This window comes from Harpia harpyja, chromosome 3 (assembly GCF_026419915.1).
Source record: "Harpia harpyja isolate bHarHar1 chromosome 3, bHarHar1 primary haplotype, whole genome shotgun sequence".
NCBI classification, from domain to species: Eukaryota; Metazoa; Chordata; class Aves; order Accipitriformes; family Accipitridae; genus Harpia; species Harpia harpyja.
Window position 1 is genome coordinate 57,395,581 of NC_068942.1, and position 23,257 is coordinate 57,418,837.

The window sequence follows — 23,257 nt, forward strand, 5'->3', positions numbered from 1 at the left end:
TGTTACTTGAAAAATGAACCAGTATGGGCTTGAATATGAATGCAGCCACCTGGGTTAAAAAAAAGCCAAACACAAACAAAAACCAACACGAAAGATGAGAAGTAAAAGGGAGTGCTAAGCAAAACTGGACGGTGGCAGGGTCACACCTGGCTTTCCTCTGACGGCTGCAGGTGATGTGTAAAAAAATGGGAGGGATGATAGGAAAAGAGGTGCAAGGCTTAAGGAGAGGGGAGTAACACTGTGAGCTTTAATTTAGGAGATAACTAATTTCCATCCTGATATACACAATTAGTGTGCCAGCAGCAGAAATGGAGGAGCTTGGATACCGAGTTTATTGGTTGCTCATTAAAAAAATACATATAATAACGAAGCAGCTAATGGGTAAGCATACAGGAAGGGCTGCTCCGTTAGCAAGTTAAATGATCCGCAATGGCTCCAACAGCGGCACCAACCATAGCGTAGATCGACGGAGAAGCGACCAAGACCCTCGCAGACCCGTAGCCCGGCCTGAGAGGCGGGTCTGGCGGCGGCGGCGGGGGGGGGGGGTGTGGCCCGGCCGTGAGGCCGCTGCGCCGCCGAATCGGCGGCGCAGTGGCCTCACGGCCGGGCCACCCCCCGCCGCCGCCGCCGCCGCCGCCGCCGCCAGACCCGCCCCTCAGGCGGGGCGGGCGGGGAGGAAGTGGCCCGGGGAGGCCGGAAGCGCCGTTGACGAGGGGCTGGCGGAGCGGGGCGCTGGTCGGTGAGTGGGGTCGGGGTGAGGCCCGACGGAGGGTGGCGGGTCCGTGACGGGGGGGTGGTGGGGTGGAGGGGGTAGGGCTTCCCGGTGGGGCCGGCAGAAGAACCGGGCTTCTCTTTAGAGGAGGGAGATGGTGTGGCCGAGTCCCTGAGGGCGCTCAGACGAAGGGGAGGCGGCCTGCGGCTGTAGGTTATTCAGCGGGATGGGGGCGCGGGTGTTCCTGAGCCCGGTAGGAGGTGGGGAGAGAAATTGCACGTCTGCAAGGCGCGGGTGGGGAGAGGGAGGGTGTGAGATGAGAGATTTGGCTAGGACTTTGGGATTGGCACACTGGCAGCCCTGAGGTGGAAGGGGTGGGATTTTTTGGCAGTAGGAGCTGGGGCTAGGTCTCATACACCCCGGTGGAAGGGGCGCAGGGTCCCGCGCGCCTTGTTTTGCTGTTGAAGTGATGCTGGCTTGCAAACTACCTGTTTTATCGTCTGTTTTACTCTCAGCTTTGCTGTTTGTCTACTTTTTGGAAGACTCAATCTGTTTGCCGAGCAGGCTAACCCCCCTCTGTGGCTTACTGACACCGGCTAGCGAACTAGTTGCAGGCTGTCATGCCCTTAAGATGTGTAATAGAGCATGTTGCTTCAATGCAAAAGATGCAACCTTAAGGCCTTTTCAGACACAGAGCACTTGACCCAACTGCTGTAGTAGCGAGATCTCTGCTACCATGGTTAGAAGAGGGATTTAACCCTTGCAAAAGGAAGGAGTGAGTGTTAGCCCGAGAAGCAGCAGTTGTCCTGCATTGGGTTCTCCCAGGCAATGCCAAAGTAAGTGTGTAACTTGATTAATGTTACAAAGGCTATAGCATACTGTAGTCTAGTGATGTGTTGGTAGTGGCATTTATGTCTGGTGCTAATTGTTTATTGTCATTTTTTGTAGGCATTGCCAATGGATGAACTGGTGCATGACTTGGCCTCAGCCTTAGAGCAGACTTCAGAACAAAACAAGCTGGATGAGCTATGGGAAGAGATGGCCCTAAGCCCACGGCAGCAGCGGCGTCAGCTTCGCAAGAGACGGGGTCGCAAACGACGTTCAGACTTCACGCATCAGGCAGAGCATGCCTGCTGCTACAGTGAGGCCTCAGAGTCAAGCTTGGACGAAGCTGTCAAGGATTGCCGCGAGGTGCTGACAGCCAATTTCAGTGACTCTGATGACATGGCAGTGGTCAAACGACACCCAGCTCTCAGTGCCACCCTAAGGAGCAAGCAACACTCGTGGCATGAGTCAGACTCCTTTACAGAGAATGCACCCTGTCGACCTCTCAGGCGCCGACGGAAAGTCAAACGTGTGACATCAGAGGTGGCTGCCAGCCTCCAGCAAAAGCTCAGGGTCTCAGAGTGGAACTACGAGAGGGGCTGCAGGTTCAAGTCAGCTAAGAAACAGCGTCTTTCACGCTGGAAAGAAAATGCCCCTTGGACATCATCCAGTCATGGCCTTTGTGAATCAGGAGAGAATAGGCCCTTCCTCAGCAAAGGGGGAAGGAAGGAGCGGATGGAGTGTGAAGCTGATGAACAGAAACAGGGCTCAGATGAAAACATGTCAGAATGGTGAGAGCTCGGTTTCTTCCCTGTGCTGGTCAGATGGCCACCTTGCTTGCAGCTGCTTGTAAATCCTGTGCCTTGCTTTTAGAAGTTCTTATCAAAGTTATTCAGTGCTGTTCTCTTTTTGAAGAGGAGAAAAATTTCAGCTACTTCTAAACTGTAGATTTTTTCCAAGTCTTTCCTGTCAATGCTGTACTGATGACCCAAAACGCTTCCTTGAAAAGTTGGCAAGCTGATATGTTTCTGGCTTCTGTTGCACAGGGAGCCCTCTGAAATATCTGTGGCCCTGCAGCTACAAAGTGGCATGCTTGTGGCCTGAGTTTTGGAGAGTAAATCCACCATTGGCACTTGTGTTGCGTGGTTGATATGAACTGATCTCTTGTTTTCAGAATTTACCATAAGTAGTAACAGGGAACAGATCAGGTGTCCCATCATGATCACTAGTCCTCTGTGCAGGTACTGTGTGAACCTCAGTCAAAACATATTGTTTGCAGTTCTGCATCTCTGCTCTGGATCTGGAATAAGGTCCTGAAAGGCTAGCTATGGGGAAAATGTAGAGAGATGATAAAGAAGTTGGTGGGAACTTGTATTACTTACAGGATAAGCCTGTACAAACAGTGGAGTCTGGCATGTCTTCATCTACAATTTTGGAGAACTTTGATGAATTTGTGGCACAATCTCATACAAGAGATGAAAATGAGAAGTGTAAATGTCATGGTCTGAATTTGTGTGTCACTCTTGGGAAGTTTTCCCCTTGCATGTGACTTTTATTCTCTCCATGGAAGGTTTGGGGTTATAAAACTGCTTCTGTATGAAGAGATTTTTCAGGTTAGAAAAGAAACAACTGCTGAGAATCCGATGGAGGAGATTTCAGAAAGTGAATAGGGTTGTTTATTTGCTGATAATCATTGTGTAAGGAGCAGGAGACATTGAGGAAACATTTAAAAAAAAAAAGTATTCTTTTTCATGAAACATGAGCTTTGGAACTCTACTGTGGGACATTTTGGAGGTAAAAAATTTAAATGTGTCCAAAACAGGGATGTGGAGCATAGATTTTTCAGGGGCTGTTAAGCATTACAGCCCAGATGGAAGATCTGGATCAGGAAGTCCTTAAACTGCTGACCGCTAGAAGCTGGAGGAATATACAGAAGAAACAGTTGGTCTGTATTTGTCATGTTCTCATATTCTTTCCTCAAGCATCCACTGTAATAGCCACTATCGGACAGAGGACAGTGGATTTGGAAAGTATAGTTGTTTGACCCAGTATAATTGTTCATATGTTAAGGTTCATTTAAGTGTTTTGGCTGTCTAGCTCCTGCAGTTTGTCAGAGTGGACAGATGGCACTTGGTTATTGAGGGCTTTGTGGATAATAGCTGGAGTGCAAGCTTCTCAATGCTATTTTCTGTGAAGAGCATAGTTTGTAATACATCCTCACTGTCCTGATCCAGGGGACCACTATTGCATTTTTACTGAATCAGTGTGGTTTGTTTGTAACCATTACAAGGTGGAAGTAGCAAAAAAGTGGTCATTTTTTTCCTTAAAAAGTAACTATTATTTGCTTAAAAAATAGGTGCAAAGTGGGCCTTTTCAAGAGGCTAGTGGATGCCTTTTTGCTACTAGTTGTTAAAAGCACTTTTATCTTTTGAGAGCTATTTGCTGGTAGTCCAGGAAAGGGAATGTGCTGAGTAGCCCCTGAATGTTGCATGGCAGTGGTGATGGACTGAGAGATACCCTTACTTGATGTGGCAGTGATGGACAGTGTTCCCTGAGGGCTTTTTTTTCCACCAGTCAGAGTCTGTTCCATCATATCAAACCTGAACTTAAACCAGCAGGCTTTCATCCGGCCTTTATTTGTGCCAGCATTTGAAAGAGTAAATAAACAGCTTTGTCTGGACTGTTACTTGAGGGCCATGCTGGGAGATCACTTCGTTCTGTCTCAGTTGTTCCTTGCTCTCAAACTAATTATTGTGCAAGTGACTGCATCAAATGACATTTACCATCTGCTGCCAAATCCTTGGGATTCTCTTTGGAAAGCCAGGGGTTGGAATATTTGACCTCTCCAACACCACATGTGTGATCTGTGCTATATGACTCACTAGAGAGGGTCAAAGTTGGAGAGGGAAATACATGCAACCCTCTTCACTGCAGAGTATCCCTCACAGCAGTGAAGGATCATGCTTTGGTCTCTGCTGCTCTAAATATAGCACTTTGCTGCTAGCAGCAGAGTGAAGCTGGCTGTGCTTACCTCACTCTCACTGTGCTCTAGCTGTTTTTTCTGGTACTGTAAGAGAAGTACTTTGCACAGATGTGTAACAAGGGCATATCCTGAGGAAGGGAGAAGAAAATTGAATGCCTAGGAGAGCAAATGGTGTGGTTGTCATCACAAGCTGATGGGAGGGAGAGCAACTGACATGGCTTATGGGACTTGGAAGCAGTCTGTGGTGATCTGGTGGTTTACAAAACACTTTGATACTGATTTGTTTCCACTACTGTTCACTCCTCTAGCAGTGGGGAATGTCACAAAACTAATGTGTTTTTAGGCAAACGTAAGTTGTATATTCAGAGTTGAATTTTTTTTTACCTTCTTTTTCCTCCCCTCCACTGACGCTTGTTTCTCTTCGTTATGTAGGAATGAATCTCTGTAAATGCTAAAATATCTAGCATTTTGTCTGCTTTCTAGAAGGCTCCTTACCCTAAGGCAGATCAAAACCCTACTGTATTCAGTAGATAAAATCCCATTCACTGAGAAAGCTTTGGATATGGATCCTTAATGAGGAGGTAGTTTTTTTAGTTTGCTTGTGGGACTGCACCTAGTCTTTTCCTGGAGGAAGATGTGCTGCAGTATTGTGATTCAAAGTGTGCGTGAAATGAAATCTTTGAAATTGTTTGCCAAACGTGGCAAGAGATGAACACAAATTGAGAGAAGGAAGGATATGCGGGAACATGATGAGGGAATGATGATGGTTCTAAATTGGGTAATGACATGACTCAAAGCCTGATCTATAAATGATTGTGGAAACAACAGAGGAAGCAAGTGGTCTTAGTTTAAGTAGCCATTTGTATATTTGTACGAAGGTGACAATTAACTGCTAAGACTGTCCCTTAATGCTTTGAGATTCCCTGCAGCCATAATAAAGTAAAGGCAATTTATATATTGAGTGCTGAAGTTCTTTCTCTTGTTGGTCTGAGTACTCCCAGAATCGTCTGGGTTTGGCTTGAGGGCAGAACAAACCATAGTACAAGAGCTGTCTGAAAAATCACTCTGAGTGATGTGCTTACTAGTGAGAGATGGGCAGTTTGTCTAATCTACTCTCAAGTGCCATAACTCTTAACAGGACTTTTTCAAACTGGGGATTATACTGACCCACCAGTGCTGTGTGACTTCACTGGCTTGATGCTGATGTATTTGTTGAGCTCCACACAGCTGCCCACTCACTCCCCTGCAGTGGGATGGGGGAGAGAATTGGAAGAGTAAGTGAGAAACATAAAGTTGGTTTAATAGGTAAAGCAAAAGCTGTGCATACAAGCAAACCAAAATAAGGAATTAATTCACTACTTCCTATTGACAGGCAGATGTTTAGCCATTTCCAGGAAAGCAGGACTCCATCATGTGTAACAATTGCTTGGGAAGACAAATGCTGTAATCCCAAATGTCCCCCCCTCCCTCCTCCTTTCTCCCAGCTTTTATTGCTGAGCATGATGTCATATGGTGTGGGATAGCCCTCTGGTCAGCTGGGGTCAGCTGTCCTGGCTGTGTCCCCTCCCAGCTTCTTGTGCACCCCCAGCCTACTTGCTGACTGGGCAGTGTGAGAAACAGAGACGGCCTTGGCACTGTTTAAGCACTGTTCAGTAATAACTAAAACATCAGTGTGTTATCAATGCTGTTTTGGTCACAAATCCAAGACATAGACCCATAGAGCTACTATGAGGAAAATTTAACGCTATCCCAGCAAAACCCAGTACAGTATTCTGGCCTGGGAGTGTAACCAGTGCTCATCCTGACTGTGCAGTACAGTCGCTTTATGCTTTTGATGACAGCCTGCAGTGGCAGTCAAGAGCCTGGCTAAGCTAATGAATTGGAGGCCAGTCTCTCCGTAAAGAAAAAATTCCTCTCTTGGAAGGCAAGTGACAAAGACAGAGTGTTCAGCTTCCCCTCCTTCTCCAGCCCAGCCTGACCTTCTGCAGCCCCTCGGTGCCTCTTGTTTTCTTATTTTTATAGAAAATCAATATCCCTCCTGACACAAACAATAGCTCAGGCAAAAGAATAAATGGGGGAAACCTGAGATCTCTGTCCATCACCTCTCACTTTAACTCCCCCAAACTATTTAATTATAAGCAAGCTTTGCTCCAGGTGTTTGCGACAGTGAAATTGCTAAATGAGGACCATTTTAACCAAAGATTGGGTGATCAATAACACTCTATAGCAGTAGCTTGTTGGATCAATAGCATTCATTATTTCATGGTTAAGGTAAGTAGCCTCCTTTGCAAGTGGAGGTCATTAATCAGTGCTTACTGGACCTGCAGAAAGGCTTGTGTAGGAGTCTAGTTTGTGTTCAGCCCTGAAGTGTCAAAGGGGTGGTGAAGAGGGTGAGATCTGTGAAAGTTTGGTCCAGTAAAGCTCTGGCAGTAATGTGTATCTATAAGGAACCAAAGAGCTCTCCATACAACAGGATGCTTAAAGTACTGTTAATATGATCTGGAATCTTGACAATGCTTTTTCCTTTCTCAGGCACCTTTCCTCTGAGGATGCTAAAACCCTTATGAAGCAGTCACTCAATCCTCGCATCTGCTGCTTGTGAGGACTTTTAATCCAGGCTTTCAAAAGGGAAAGCAGACACGCTAAGAGATTTGCCCAGGGTCATACAGTGAGTTGGTAGGAGAGCTAGGAATGAAATGAATGACTCGTGGTTCTCAGTCTTTGGCCTTAATTGCTATGGTGTATAATGTGGGAGGGTGAATGGATGGCAAAACTTTGTAATGGATTGATTTGGAATTTGATATTAACTTACATACTGAAATGTGGGAATGATGTACAGACTATTCATCCTTTAAGTTTAAATGGCCTTTATACAATGATGAAGATGCAGAGTTTGTAGATATCCAGCATGATTTGGCTACACTTTAGAGTGCATTTTCTAAGAGCAATGATATGCTCACAAAATGGGGTTTTATTATGTGCTTGTAATTCTTTGGGGTGACACATCTTGTGGTCCCTCATCATTCAGCCTTTTGAATCGAGGGGTCTCCAGCTGATACTGGTGTCTAGTATGATCCAATTTCCCTGGAAAAGAGGGATCCAGAGATGCTTTCTAACAGCATGCCCTGATTGGAGATTGGTTATAGTGCTGAGTTATACCCAACGTTCACATCTAAGGCCTTAGTGCTAAGGGGTGGGCAGTAAGTAGTTTCTGCTTGTTCTGGTATCTCTCAGCTAAATCGGAGGAAGTACTGCCCAAAGTGTCTGAGGATTGGTTTAATATCAGCATTAAAGCCATCAGATGCTTGGGACTGACCTCAACATGTACTTCTGCTACAAATATTCATCCAGCTTTACAGTCAATTAACGTCTTTCTACACATCAATTTCTAGTTTAATTCTTTGGTTCAAGAATTAAATCTCCTGTAACTGCTTCAGCAAATGCAAAGTGTGCTGTAACAAGTTTGCGTTCAGCAGCAGCAAGTCATGCTGTGCTAAGGTATTCAGCTGAAGAGTTGTGAATGTACCAGCTGCTCTTCCCTCCAAATAAAATAAAAGTTGCCGTAGACTGAAGTGCGGGGTTATGTACCTGTATAACATTTTTGAGAAAAAGGAATTTGAAGTAGAAAACTTCAGAGGGTTTTCAGTAGCTGTTAAGTGACCTAAGGACAGAGTTTTTAACTGCACTTGATTTCCTAGTGAGTATTCCAGACAATGTCATAGTTAGGTTATTAACTCTAGTACCCGAGGCAAATGCCATTGTATTAATTACTTTTTGATAACTTAGAACTAGACTAGATACAGGATTTTACTCTTTTTCAAGTGATGCAGCATTGCTAGGTTTTAACATAAAGCAATTATGTCCTGTGAGAGCCAGCCATGTATCTGAAATGCAATTTCTGTGAGATACGTAAAGCATTTTGGGCTCAGAGAAGCTAGTAAAATGTAATAAAGTGGGTTTTGTTTTGTATCTGCTGCAATTGTAACAATGGGGTTTTTTGTTTGTTTTTGTTCCAGTGAAACCAGCAGTGTATGCAGCAGCAGTGATACTGGCCTGTTTACCAATGATGAGGGCCGCCAAGGTAACAACTGTCCTGTGATTTTCCTCATGTGTTGCTGGGGAATTTCTCTTAACTTTCTTTACAGATACAAAGAAAGATCTATGTTTGAAGAGGGACAGAGAGGGAAGTATGGGAGAGAGGCCAGTGGCTGGGAGGGACTAGAAGTTAAGAAATGAGCTGAGGGCTACAAAGGTGTAATTTTGATAACAGTACTCTCTACCTGCTGAAATAATTTGTAAATCAGATCCATAGTATTTGGAATATAAGAAGCTATTATTACAGAAAGGCACAGAAATGCAAGAGCAGTTTTAGAGTTCTCCATAATGAAAGAGCAGAGCTTATGATTTGTTTCTATAGGTGTTTTAATTGTTGTCTACATACCATTAGTGCCTGAATCTGTTAGTTGTTTTCTCTATGGGCAGGAAGAGACGATGTGGAAAAAAAATCAGTACTGACAAGTCACCTAACAAACTGTGCTAAGAAGACAACAATAATATGTGGTAGATTTTATTTCTTTAAATACGCGTTCCTCCCTTGCTCTTGTGTGCATTAGTAGAGCCTAATTTTTTCAACGTCTGTTGCAGAAATGGTTTCTTAGAAGGTTTGAGTGTGGAGTGTAATCTGGTTCTATTTATCAGTGACAGCACAGTGTTCAGTTTATGGGAGATATGGCAGAAGTAAGTGTGAAAGGAGTTGTAGCAGGCACATAGGCACTCAGGACTATTATATTTGGAGCAGGTGGAATGTGACCCTAGAGACCTGTAATTCCACGCAGCTTCTGCTGGTGTGCACTCTGCTTCTGTCACATTTCACAAGCTAAGATTTGGATGAGATCTCTTCTGGGAATGTATGAGTGCTAAAGGAAGTAGTATCAGTAACTCAGTAGGAAATGCTGCTTTCACTAGCTTGTTATTGACCCAGGTATCTGTGTGTGAGGCAATACAACGATAGTGAATACGCTTACGTGTTTTCTGATGATATGTTAGGCTGTAAGGCTGATCTGTTGTGATCTTAGGTGGCTATAATATTTTCCCTAAGAGTAGGGATTACAAACATCAGCTTTGACCTTTGCTAAAAAATAACTGTTTCCAGCTTCCCATCCTTCAAAAGCAACAGAAAGTCAAATCTTTTGTCCTTTCTTTTTACTGATGACTGTTCTGGGGGAGCTGAAATTAGTGAGTACTTGCATATCAGATGATGAAGCAGGGTGGTGACTGAAGTGTTGAATTTTTACTTCATCACCCAAGGCAAGATTGATGTAGACTGAATAGTGTATATATATACTTGTCTATATGCTTGCCCTATATACTTGCCCTGGTTTTATACCCTGTTTTAGACGTTAATGTTTGGCTGCTACTAGAAGTAGGATACCCAATACATAAGAGCATGTAGAATATACTATTTAAATAAATTAATAAAATCCAATTACAGCCTTCCCTGTCTAGGTACTAGAAGAGATTTGACATCCTAGTCACCAGGCCTCTGTCTGTTCAAACAGTTTATACTATAATAGCTTTCTGGCCAAGATGTTTTAACTTACAGTTATGCTAAAAAGGGTTAAAAAATGTAGTTGCACTTTCAGATTAAATAAGAAACAACTCTCTTTCCTTTTTTTAGACAATTTCTAGTCATGAAATAAATAATAAACAACAGCTCTCCACTTCAGTCAGATGGAGAGACCACGAAACGTTTTTTTTGTCACAGATCATCATCTTAGAAATAGTTTTCTAGTACGATTCCAAGCTCAATAATGGGAAATTATAGCAGTATACTTAAATTGAATGTAGTTTTTTCCTCCCTTCTTTTGATGTTACGTCATGTAATATTTGTGCCGTTGCTAATTAAATAGGTTGTCTTTGCAATTCCAGCTACAGTGTACTTCTGTGAGCAGAGAATGGTCCTAGTGCTAGTTTATAATTTGATTGTAAGTCGTTAGTGGTGGGGTTTTTGGGGGGGGGATTTTTTTGTTGTTGTTAAATGCATTGGGATCTCTCATGGTGAAAGTTACTGTGGTATTAGCATATGAACCTGATTGTTAAAGTTTGTCTTGTGAAAGTAGTGATTTGAGTTATGACAGTGCACTATGCTTATAGATCCCAAACCGCAGGGATATTTTTTGCACAAATTATGATCACTTAGAAGAACAATCCAACATTACTTAGTTTTAATTTAATATAAGGTGGGTAGGGATATTTATATTATTTTAAAATATATTTGTCACAAGCATGCTAGGTTACTGACATATCACAGAAATAAAAAGCAATATCAGAGCTTTGGGATGAAGTGTTCTGGCTGTCCTACTTGTTGCTAATTGGAGTTGGTTTTGAGTGTTGCTCCTTCTGTTATGTGCTAGATTGCAGCATTTTTACTAGGGTGATTTTTTTTTTTTCTTGGATTCTTTTTTTTTTTTGTCTGGCAAGATGTGTGGGTAGGCATAATAGACTTCAGTCAGGAATAATGTAACTTGATGAGGAAAGGAGAGTAAGTCGCGATGCTTGAGTTGAGACTTAATGGTAGGCAAATGAGAGTTCTCCCTAAGTCAGATGTGTTACTTTTTATGGCAAGGTGAAGTACCTTGCAATTACATGGGACTGTCTGTTAGTTGGGCTACTGAAAAACTAAGTATGTCAGGTTCTTTGCCCTCTTCCTGCTTTTTTTTTTACGCTGCTTGTGGCTACTGCTCTCAGGGGATTTCTGGCCAGGCAGATTTACCATGAATGGTGCCTGATGCAGTTCAGTTTTAGACTGCAACTGCATTAATTGCAGTGACCCTGCTTTATGGAGACTTTGGTCATGACTTCTGTTGCTGCTGCTGTAGTTTTGCAGAGGGTCTGTAGTTCTGACAGATTCTAAGAAATTTTGATTGAGAAAGACTCACAGCAAGGTTAGTAATTACACTCAGAGTGACCATTTCTAATAGCTGTGTGTTTTCCTCTAGCTGCTGTCTTAGGAGACTAGGGATCTTTCTCGTCAGTGCGTATGCTCCTTTTTCTTACTCTGTGAGCCTGGTCTTCTGTTTTGAAGTCTCTCCCGTGACAGCCTATAATGTGTGCCAAATGATTGGCCTCTACCTCTGTCAGTAATTATTTCAGAGAAAGAGTTCTGCATAAGACATCACACAACATTGAACTAAGGTTGATGAGATGCAGTTGCAACGGAGTGCTAAAGCTGCCCTAAGCAGGTCTATAAAGAGGGCTTTGTTCTATAGGGAAATTCTGTAGACTGATGAGTTGGATAGTTTAAAGCATTTAGTGAGGCCCCATAGTTACTGCAGATCATTGGAACAGAATACAAATATAAGGCTCTTCAGGAAGGAATTCCTAATGAGACTTCAGCTGTTTCACATCCAGAAATGCCTACCTGTAGTATTTTGTGGGACTGTCATAGGGCACATTGATGTTACTTGTGGCTAATTCCATCCTATTTCTTTAGGAGATGATGAGCAAAGTGATTGGTTTTATGAAGGAGAATGTGTTCCAGGATTCACTGTCCCCAACCTTCTTCCCAAGTGGGGAGCTGACCACCGATCTGAAGTGGAGCGGATTGACTCAGGCCTGGACAAGCTCTCAGATTCCACGTTCCTTTTGCCCTCACGGCCAGCTCAGAGAGGTGAGGTCCATAAAGAATGCCATGTGTTTGAGAACTTTTGATGTGATGGCAAGAGTAGATTCTGTTCATAGGTGCTGCAATTTAAACTGATATTAGTGATCTGGGTTTTTTTGCGATCCAATTAAAAATAGCCGCACTACTGGGGAGGACACTAAAATACTCATACCAGCCGCCCACATTCTTGAGTCTTCTTTTTTTTCAATAGGGACTTTATTTGATTTGTCAATAAATTGGCATGTCTACCTCTTGCAGATTGAGAAACAAGAGACAGAGGATCTGATCTGACCACTGGTGGTTTTGTCAGGAATAATCTTCTGTATTCATTGCTCAGTTTTTCTGGGTTTGGTTTTCAGGATTTCATGCTCGCCTGAATCGCCTTCCAGGAGCTGCTGCCCGTTGTCTCCGAAAAGGTCGGAGGAGGCTTGTTGGCAAGGTATTCCCTTTTGCAAGATAATAATTTTGTATTTCCAGTGCTGGTCAGTCCTGAAGTACTATTCTAAGATACCATGTGAATTGTTTTCTGGAGAAAGGGACCCTGTACATTTTTTTGTTTTGTGTATTGTTTGATTTGTTTAACTGCTTTGACTGTCAGAAGTTGATGGAGCGACTAAGTGGATTTTAAGGCAGGTTTGGATTGGCCAAGACAGCTGATCAGTGCTAAAAGCAGTACGAAAGGAGGTCTGAAGATGAATGACAGGGAGCATAAACATCAAGAAGATTTAGACAGAATGTAGGGGGAAATGATGATGGCATGAGAGTTGTCCATGCTCATAATCTGAGACTACAAGGGCAGAGAGGTGACTCAAAGGTGAAGGAAGGCCAAATTTTAGATAGGGAAGCAGACTGATATGAATGGCAGCAAAGGAAGGTTGTTTTAGTAGTTGCATTTTTAGTGGGGAGACAGAAGAATAAAAGGGTATATGCAATAATGTAGACAAAGTTACCCAAAGCCATTGACTAGGTTTATTATATGTAGGGCTAACAAAATATTAGTCCTGTTTCTAAAGGAATAAGCAATACTTTGCAGATGCTTATCTAAAAGAGGGAGGGATACACTTGGGTCTGGATCTTGGAGTGTTGAGTGCTGCTGTCTGTCATAAAAGATGTTTCTGAGAAGGAAGGTGTTGGCTGTGTTTGGCTCTTCTTTTATTGGAATGTGCTCTGTGCTTTTGAAAATACTGCCATATGTTCTGAGCTGGCTGGCTTTAGAGTCTGTTAGCAAGATGTGTTAGAGGGGTCTGGAGTCTGGATGAATGCGACTTCTTCCTTCTGTCAGTCACACTTGAAAAATCCTTGTTTGCCCCTTCTTTCTTGCACTCACCTTGCTTAGTTGTAACCAGCATTTAAAATATGAATTCTCAGCTGGCAAGAGGCTGGCTTTGGGTAGGGTTCCTCAGGCCACCTGCAAATGGCTGGGCCTGTCGGCAGTACCTCTAATGATCCAAATGAGAAGGATAATATTTACTTGTTTAATTCATCTTCATCACCTTAAAGGGATCTTTGTCATTTGCAGCGGAGGTCACTGCTCCCCCTTCACCATCTCTCTCTAAATTGTAATCATAAATAATGAGTTTCATTCAGAGCTCCCCGCCAGCGAGCTGCTAATTACCAAAAGTACGGCTTGTAATTTACACAGTAATAAACCGTAAATTTAAACATTACGGCACTTTAAGTTAATAATTTTCCTGCTGTAACAAATAGCCCATCTTTCACCCTTGCTGCTACAACTTCCCCCAAACTTTGAGTGCATTTTGCCTATGTACCTGGCACGAATAAATCTTACCTGTGAAAGCCTTTTACCCTCATCTTCAGAACCTTACTGCAAAGTATTATTTCTTCCTTGGAGGTAGTTGCTATGCAGATATGAACAGCTGGTGCTTCAGGCTGTGTGTATACATGTATGTCAGCATCAAGCACGTATACAGGGCAGTGTCTTGCAGGGAGAAACGTGCTCCCAGAGCAGGTCTTTTCTCCTAGGTTCTACCTTTTCTTTAGCTGCCAGAGGTCCTGCTGCTGAATTGTTGCTTTCAGAAAGGGCAAAAGCTTCATGCGTACTCCTTGTTCCATTCACCTGTGCTTCATGAATCCCCATTGTTAGTGGGACAACATGATGTCCTGTCTCTCAGCCTGTGTCTGGCCCAGCTGAACCCAGCAACCTGGAAATAAGCACTTCTCAGCCATTTCCCCTGTTCTTAACTGCATCCTCGTGCTGCGTATTTTGTACTGGTCCACTCCTTGGTGTGCCGCTGTGCAAGCAAATATCACTAAAATAATAAAAACCAAGCCCCGCAAATAAAACTGGATGATTTTCTGCCATTCTAATTAGTCAAATCAGGTCAGTTGAGGTTCTAAAAGGAGAGAGTGAATATGTTTAGCTGAGAGCGGGCTGGGAAAGAAGGGATGCAGCCCAGGGGATTAAGATCTGTTCTTATAGGCAGCAGCAGCAAACTATTATATCTGCTCTCTGTGTGAGAGTCTGCAACCTTATACCTGTCTTTGTGTTTCAGGAGACCTCCATGAGCGCTCTGGGCACCGAGAGGCTAGGTCATGTTGTTAGTGATCCACGCCAGAAAGAGTAAGGCCCTTAACAACTGTTGTGTAGAACTGTGGGAGGAGAGGAAGAACTACAGGGTCCTCTTCCCTCCTTGGACTGAAGGGAATGAAGAACTGGGTGGTAACTTAAGCATGCAGTGACCTGTGGAATGGGAGACAATCCCCTACTGATGGCTTCTCTGTTTTCTTATTTGCAATTGCTGACTTCCCTTTTGTCTGTAAGGCTGCCCCAGTGAGTGGACACTGCTCAAATGCCCTTTTGGTTACCGTCAGCTTTTTCTTTCCTTTATAATGTGCCATTGAAATAACTGCAGATCTTCTGCACAGTATGAAAAGACTGAGCCCTATGTGATAGTTTTTTTGAAAAGCTTCTCTGTGGAGTCATGCTATGGACGTGTACCCAGACTGCAGAAATGATGCTGACAAGGCAGCCGCGAAATTGCTTTCTCTTTCTTTGGTGTTCTGTCTCCTTCCCCAATTAGTATATTTAAATTGTAGTCAGCACCAGAAATAGTCATGGTGCCTATCCTTTGGCATGCCTCTAATGCTATTCTAGTTGGGCAATAGATAGGTAAGGATGGCACCTCTTGACTGCAGTGCAGTGGGTCCAGCCTTCACCAGTTGTTGGTATCCAGTTTTCTTCCTTGGATCTGAAATTCATTGTTTTTAATGAGTCCTGCTGATGTTTAATCTTTCTCCTTCTCCCTCCATTTGTTCTTCCCTTCCCCTTCTCTCCTTATCCCCAACCCTTCTATTTTTTTGCCCCTGTGTTCATTCCTTCCTTGTCATTGCTCCCACCTGTCCTTACGACTCTGCCTCCTTCCAGTTTTTGGTTACCATCCATGGGGAAAAGAGATCGCAACCAGGTAAGCTGACTCTGCTCTACTTTTTTTATTTTCTTGGTTTCCTTCTCTCTAGAAAGAACAAAGTGCCGGCTTCTGATTTCCCACACACTGTGGCTTGTGCACATGAGGTAAGGCAGCCCTGTCCCTTCTCATTTTGTTAACTGATGTCTTCTCGGCTTTGAACACAACCCGTGTCTCGGGCATTATATTGTCTGTTTAAACTGAATAGCTCAGAAACTCCTTTTGTTTATCTCCCTGTTTCAGGTTAGTGTAGGCCTTCCTCTCTGACAGTGAGTGGGAGGTAAAATGCATCTTGGCAGGAGGAGCTTTGGCCTCTCAAAATTCCACAAGAACTAGAACATTTTTCTTTTTTAAACGCTTTGTTTTGCCTTGTTTGGCTCAGGCTTCTACCTGATAGTCTCATCAACAGAGAAGGGAGAAAAACTGGTGAGCTGATTGTAGTTAAATAGCAGCCGTAACAGGAAAATGTAAGAGGTGATAAGCAAGAGAAATAGGCATTCTTGTAACTGAAACTCTTCTGTATGCACTTTTATATTCTCCAGTGAGTCTTTCATAGCTGCAGTGCTAGGAGGCTTTTTTACTTAAAATATAAGAGCTTAGATTCTTAATAGCAGAAAGCAAAAGGGATCTTCCATTTGAGCAGTCCTGTTGTAACAGTGTTCCTAGCCATGCACACTCACTTCTATTCCTTTGTAAGCTGGTTTTTGGTTGGTGAGCAGTAGGATTGAAATCTGGTTTACCCTTCAGGTGACTAAAAATACATGTATGGCAAGAAATAATTTTCAGGCCTTTGTGCAATTGTGTATTTTTCGCTAATGACAACATTTCACATACCGCTTTTATACTGCTAAAGATAAGAATAATAACTATGTAAGCTTTAAAATGACCAAAATAAATTACTTTTGTTTTTCTTAAATGAACTTGAATCAGCTACAGAGGGTTACTGGTGATTCTCCCCTACTGTGCAGCTGCAGTGTTACTTCACTGACAGTAAACTAACAGTCCAACTTAAGGAGGAGCTCCCCAGCTTTGTGGTGCATCATGCCTCTTCTTTCTCAGAAAGGTTGAAGGCAAAGGCCTAGTACTGTGTTCTAGAGTTGCAGATAGCTTTTATGATGAGTCCTGCTACAGCTGTGGATTATTCGTTTGTCCATATTTAAAAATGCACCATTAATACTAGTAATACAAGAAAAGTATTCTGGAGATTGGTGTACCACTTTGCAAAGCAGATGGAATTGAATTTCCTGCTTGTGGTGTGAATTATAAATAAAGAGGAGATGCTGAATGGAAGTGTAATGCAGGTACCCCAGAGAAGCTACCAGTCTAAACTTTCTGTTTGCATATTGAGCAAAGTTTGCTCCATGCATTGATTGACTAGATTATTCCATTTCTGTCCTGACCTTTAAAAAAATCTTAAGAGTTGCGTCTTCTACAACAAGCTGTCTTGCACAGGTTTGATGCCTTCAGGATTTGTCTAGTGTATATCTAACAAAGGATCTAAGATTAGACTGACCATGCAGTGTTTCAGAAATTTGTTTTAAGCAGTTTGCAAAGAAAGCTTGTGAGGTGGGTTAGGAGCGGGGGGAGCAGCTCACTTGCTGTGGAATGAGTTGGGAGCTCATTGTGAACTGAAGCTGGTGGGCATGAGTCTTCTAGAGGTCTGTTTCAGTGATACATACGACCATAGGGAATATTGGAACTGCTCTGTGGGAAGTTTTGTGCTTGCACCAGTGACTTTTCTCTCTACAACATGAAGGTAGACAAGAGGCTTCCTGAAAGGGAGGCAGGCTTTTTGCTCATGGCATGCAGCAGTAGACCACTTTGAGCATGCTCTTAGTCAACCAGCATTTTTAATAATGCAGGTTGAAAAGAGGAACGTGCTTATAAGGCTGTCTGTTGTGAGAAGATGGTTATGAGATTTGCTGTTGCACCCCATGCTAGCCTTTTGTCTGAAGTGAGAGTCAGTTCTCACCTAGTCTCAACCCTTGATGTGTTGGAAAGGTCTCCTTATAGTGTGTGAACAACTATAAGGAATAGATCGGAGCAGTTGTATCTGGAGACTATTTCTTTTAATGCTTTGCTTAAATAAAATCTCTTGACTTTCCAGTTCAATCCATTATCTCCTCTGTACTCTCTGGATGTGCTTGCTGATGCTTCCCACCGAAGATGCTCACCAGCACACTGCACTGCCAGGTAACTCCCTTGCTCTGCTCTGTTGGGGTTGTCTCACTTCCCTCCCATGGTTATCTTCAGTAGTACTATGTGGTCTGAACAATAATCATGGACCTGGAAGTCCTAGGAGGCCTGTGTTCAAACCTAGCATAAAACATACTGATACAGATTATTTGAGAGTCTAAATACACTAAGTGCTTAGAGTATATGAAACAGTGTATGACAAACAGGCAGAACATACTATGCTTTTAGAAATAAACATGATCTGTTCTGGATTGTGTAGTGAGTTGCTGCGAGTCTGTTGTATAGGTACAAATGGGCATAGTATTGTTGCCCACTATTAAAATTGGAACAAGATGAGAGGGAAGGTGCTGACAAGCTCATGTGGGTGACATGCTGAGGCATTTTGGTATCCTGGGTGCCTAAAATAGACCCTCTGAGCAGATTCAGAACTCACCTGAGACCTCTAATAGCTTGATATCTCTCTCTGTTGCTATAGCTAAAATTTAGATTTGGTCTGGCCAAACGTTGAGGTATATTTGAGTCTGCATAGTTGGGGTTAATATGCTATTCAGGCACCTTCTGCTGACTAATCCTAAATTAAATTCAAGTGTTGGCCTTGGAGGTGACTCCTGTTCTTGTGCTGCAGGTGGCTGTCTAAAGGTAAGGTGCCCTTGAGCAATTTCCTCGTGCAAGGAGACAAAGCCTTGCTTGGGACACAATTCTGTGTATGTGCTTGTATGAAGGACCAAATCTGAAGGAAACGTCTGGACTTTCAGCTTCATGGCTTTCTTTCCCTTGTTAATTAGCAAATAGAGCATGAAAAATGTACTGAGGTTGTATGTGTCTGAACGAAAGCTTGGCACCCACCCAGGAAAGCCTCTCCTCCCACTGGCTTCTGCAGGGAATTTTGTGATGTCGCACCATGACCTCATGCTGCTGTAGCCAGAATATTAAAGCTGGAAAGGGGGAGGAAGGAAGAAATAAGCTCTTACACATTCAACTGGATGAGAATAAAAAGAATTCAGAAGATTGTGCTTCAGCAAATTGGTTCCTTTCTGTGCTTTTGCCCCACTGTGGGGATGTTTTGGGGCTGTGAAGCAAGAAGATCGATTGGTCTCTTCATTTACAGCTAGGATAACCTTTCTTGTGCCTTGAGTGTTTTATTTAGTGGTCTACAGAGGTTTGTCTTCTAGAAAGGAGAGGTAGACAAATCCTGCTCACAAATTCAAACAAGGCAAAGTCTCTACCTTTATGATGATCAGTGAAGGCCCTTTCCAAAGCTACTGGTTATGACAAGAGATTTCATGACCATGGAAATTTCATGGTCATTTCATGACCCCTGGAGGGGTCATGTTTGCTTGGTTTTGCTGAATATGTAGTCTAGTTAACCAATGAATATATGCTTGGTACCTTCCTCTAATGAACAGGTGACCGGTGTCCTGACAAATATAATGTCTGATGAATTGTTACTGAATGTTGGCAGAGTTGTCCCATCACAGAGGCAGCTGTGTTTTTAAGTGCCTGTAGTTTGAGAAAGTACTTCCTATTTTAGTGTGAAATGTGCTCAAGAATCTTTATAGGAGAAAGAAATATGGAAAGAATGAATGTGTTATGTGGCCCCATATATGTGGCAAGGATTGAACTATCTGGTGCAAGGTGCTTGCTTTATGTAAAGATGCTGCCAGGGGCTCAGAAGGAAATTGTTCCTTCACAGAAGTGTTTTCTTGACAATAGTTGTTCTTTTAGGTGCTTCAAGAGCCAAGCCTATTAGTAGTCCATTTTCTTACAGGAGGTTCAGGTGATCACTGTAAATGCTGTTCAGCCATTGCCCCAGTTATCTTCCTCTTTTGCTGTGGATGGAGTCAGTTCCAGTACTTTGTGCTTTAGTAAGCTCCTAACAGCTTGCATCTCATCCTGGAGAAACTCTACTTGGAAATTTGTCAGAATGGTGTGTGTGGGGGAAAGCTAATCCCCTGAGAATGATATGAAATGTATTAGAGAAGAAATTGTCTTGATGTTGTGGACATCCAGTTTCTCCAACCTGATGTCCACCATGCCATGCAAAATTACCTCTCTCTGCTTAGTTTCTGCTATCATGAATGTGTCCAATGGAGTATAGTTACCAGGCGGAGTCTTTTCTCTCCCATGGAAATGTTTTCTTTGTCTCAGTGGTGGATTTTGGTGCAGTTCATCTGGAATACTGGTAACCCAGTGCTTCGTTTAAGAAGAGCTGAAGGCCAGAATACTGAGCACAATTGGGGGTGTTCAAGAAAGGCTTTTCAGTGTCAAGGAGGAGGTTCTATGTGGAGGGTTCCTTGGGAAGTGTTATTTGAAAGGCTGTATAAATTGTACACTACCAAGATTACCTTTCTTGCTTTATGTCTGTGATGAGAAGAGATTTCATTCAAAGTGTGTGCACAGCACTGGGAATTTCACACCCATCATTAGAAGCAGTTTTGTGTGTGTGGTGACTGTTATCATTAGCGGTATAATTTTATTTTGTGAAGTGAGGAGAGTTTCCTGCTTTCTTGCAGTCCTCCCAAGGGACGGCTGGTGTATTAATTTGCTGTATTGCCTCCTGGCTGTTCCCAGGCTGTTTTTCCTCTTCATCATGGAATTTTTAATGGCCCTGCTGCCTCTCGGGAGGCATGCAAGGAAGAGTACCTCAGGGATCTCTTCCTTTTTTCACATGCCTATAATTACTCTCCTTTAAGAGCACAAAGCGTTTGCTAATCATGTCTTGTCTGTTAAGGTTTCGGCTTCACGATGCAGGCTGTTAAAAGCAAGCAAGTAGAGACTTGCATGGACAGCCCAAGTGATCTTTCCCTGCTTTCTCCTCTGCCCATTTGCCTGTCTGGGAGGAAGGAGTGGTCTGAACAGAATTTTCTTCCTGAACTCTTTCTACTTAAGAGGATTTTGTACAGGCTCAAGTGGAGTATCTTATTAGATTTTTGGTTATTCAATGGCTCTATCAGTGGGAAGACGTCATAGGTTGTTGGTTGGTGGAATGTTATTCCCTTGAGGCAGGGTAAGAGTTTCAGAAGAGCCTAGAGCCAATGTTCTCTTCAATTTGAGTTTGAATAGCAGGCAGAATAAGAGAGGAAGGTAGAAGATAAATTGTCCCTAATGCCATTTATTGTTTGCCTAGCCTTGAAAATAGGGTTATGGGTGAAAAACTCAATTAAATGTTCTCACTGGAGGTCATAGGAAAAGTGGACCTCAGATGGCAAGTAGATGATGAAGGTGGAGATTTGAAGAATAATGTTAGAGAGACCTCTGAACAGGACAGATGAATTGAAGAAAATTGTTTTGCATGTACTCTCAGTTAATATTAACCATAAACCTAGAATTTAATTGGGTTTAGAAGCAAGTGTCTCATCTTGCCTGGAACACGGGATAAAGTTCTAAAGGGGTGAGTGATCATCTCCTTGTAAACTGCCAGTTGCTCTGAACCCTGGATTTGGTGGTGCTGTTAGAATGAAAAGGCTTGAATGTTTCTAATTCTAGTTCTAGCTCTAGAAATATGCTCGTCAAAGTAAATCTTGTTCTTTCTCTTCTGTATCTGTGCAGACATCCTGACATTTCTGCCTCTTACCCAAGCATGTGGAAGTACAGGGATTGCCTGCAATGTCAAGCCTTTCCTAAGGCAGCTGAAGGAGTGAACGGATGTTCACAATTTCATGCTTTCTCACTTGACCAGGACAGTATCCAGTTCATTCCACGCAACCTATCCACACATCTTCATCTTCCTGGAATTGTCTTTATGTAAAAATGTCTGCTGTCAACTGCTTTAGGCATCTTTCTCCCTGTTTTTTTTAAAAATCTTTTTCCATTTAGCTGGAGCACTTTCATGTCTTCCTTTGCTAAAGTCTGGCTAATATTCCAGTTGGGGATATAACTGAATTCTTCTGACAGGCATGCAATGAACAGCAGCTATCAACCTAGTGTCACATGCAGTTGTCTGAGGCCTAATGCTCCCATTTTGGTGAATCCTAATTCTCTGGAGTGAAAAATAAATTCCCTTTGGCTTCTGAATTTTGTTTACTTGCTATTACTTTCTTTGCCTATAAAGCATTTTGCTTTTATCAAATCCGTATACTCAGCAGGTCTGGCAAATATTAGGACTCTTTCTGGCACAGATATCATGTGATTCAGTATGAAAATAGAGAATGCAGTATATGGGATTGCATCGTCTCTGCTTAGAATGCTTACATGGAAAACTACAAGAAAATGTGTTCACTTGCATTTGCCACACAGACTTTTAGGAATGGAATTGCTACAGCATTAGAATGCTTACTTGGGGAACAGACTGCTGCCGGATGAAGACCTGTGAGATTTCGGATGATTTAGGAGGTGAGCTGACCTGTTAGTGATTTTGGAATCTGAAAATGTGCTCTAGAAGCTCTCCCATGAGGCTGTGCAGGGCAGAGGAGACTCTGCTATGCACAGAAAATATCTACAGTGTGATGTGATAGCAAGAACCACTTGCATGCAGGGGAGCTTTGCGTGCAGACTGGATGATCAACTTGTATTGATTTACACATGTTATGTGCAGATCAGACTTTGGTGCCCAGCTGGCTCTATAGTCAAAGAGGAGGAAGAACTCTGCTTTTACTATTAATTTTGTGAAGCCACCATCAACAGCCTCAGGTAACACCTCAGGGCTTAGAGAAAGAGACTTTTATTTGGCCTATGTTTGCTGGGAATATAGCATCACAACAGCAACAGCTGGGTTGTGTGGAGTTTCAGTAGCAGTATCCTTGTTAGAAGGCTATCTCTGTTGAACATTTACTTTAACATGAGGATAATAGCGTGCCTTGTTTGTATGACAGTAGATTAATGGCTGCCTCTCACTTTCACTACATAATCCAAGTGCTTTGCTTCCTGTAAGGGTAGAGTTAGAATAAAGATTGTCAGCAGAGAAGCTGGATGATGTGAGATTACAGTGAGAGGCATACACCCCCAAGTGTGCGATGTGCCTCCTGCCTCCAAGAAGGCCACAGACTCTCACAGTTAGTTCTGTAGGGTCTTCTCAGAGACGTCCATTGTGAGATTGAGGTGGTTTTTACCCTGGGTTTTGAGAGAGTGGACACCACTTTACAATCTAGACTTTTCTTCACAGATAGCGAAGGTTTCAGGGGCCTGATGCTGTTCAGTAAGGTTCTTTGTGGGCTGGTGTCTGCTTGTGCTCTGTATTGTCTCCCACAGGTTGTACTGCCAATCCTAATTTTCTTTTGAAACCCTGTGGTAGATGTAAAACAGTGGCAAGCTCCTGTGACCATATGGCCCAGCACATGGTCACCTTGAACTGTAGGAGTGAGACAGGACTCCAGTGTATGCAATTACAGTTAATTTTAAAAAAATATATAAATAAAGTCATAGAATAAATACGTGGAAGAGAAAAGAAAGGAAGCATTACTTCTGACACATTAGAGATGGCAATGAATTTCAGCTTTCTGCATAGCAAAGCCCGC

The 23,257-nt window shown here is 42.9% G+C and overlaps 1 protein-coding gene across 12 annotated transcripts in view; it reads left to right on the forward strand.

Moving 5' to 3' along the window:
- The first annotated feature begins 625 nt into the window (after window positions 1-625).
- Window positions 626-23,257, forward strand: part of GPATCH2L (G-patch domain containing 2 like) — a 42,199-nt gene continuing 19,567 nt past the window's right edge. Inside the window, exons 1-9 of one of the 12 annotated variants that reach the window (XM_052782779.1) lie at window positions 626-739; window positions 1,228-1,548; window positions 1,661-2,328; window positions 8,537-8,601; window positions 12,013-12,189; window positions 12,543-12,622; window positions 14,697-14,764; window positions 15,661-15,715; window positions 17,716-17,801. In XM_052782779.1, the coding sequence (XP_052638739.1) occupies window positions 1,670-2,328; window positions 8,537-8,601; window positions 12,013-12,189; window positions 12,543-12,622; window positions 14,697-14,764; window positions 15,661-15,715; window positions 17,716-17,801 (1,190 nt within the window). In that variant the 5' untranslated portion in view covers window positions 626-739; window positions 1,228-1,548; window positions 1,661-1,669. Of the gene's footprint in view, window positions 740-1,104; window positions 1,549-1,660; window positions 2,329-8,536; window positions 8,602-12,012; window positions 12,190-12,542; window positions 12,623-14,696; window positions 14,765-15,568; window positions 15,609-15,660; window positions 15,716-17,715; window positions 17,802-22,040; window positions 22,137-23,257 lie in introns of those variants that run through there. The other 11 variants (XM_052782780.1, XR_008234520.1, XR_008234521.1 and 8 more) reach the window with 11 other exon arrangements.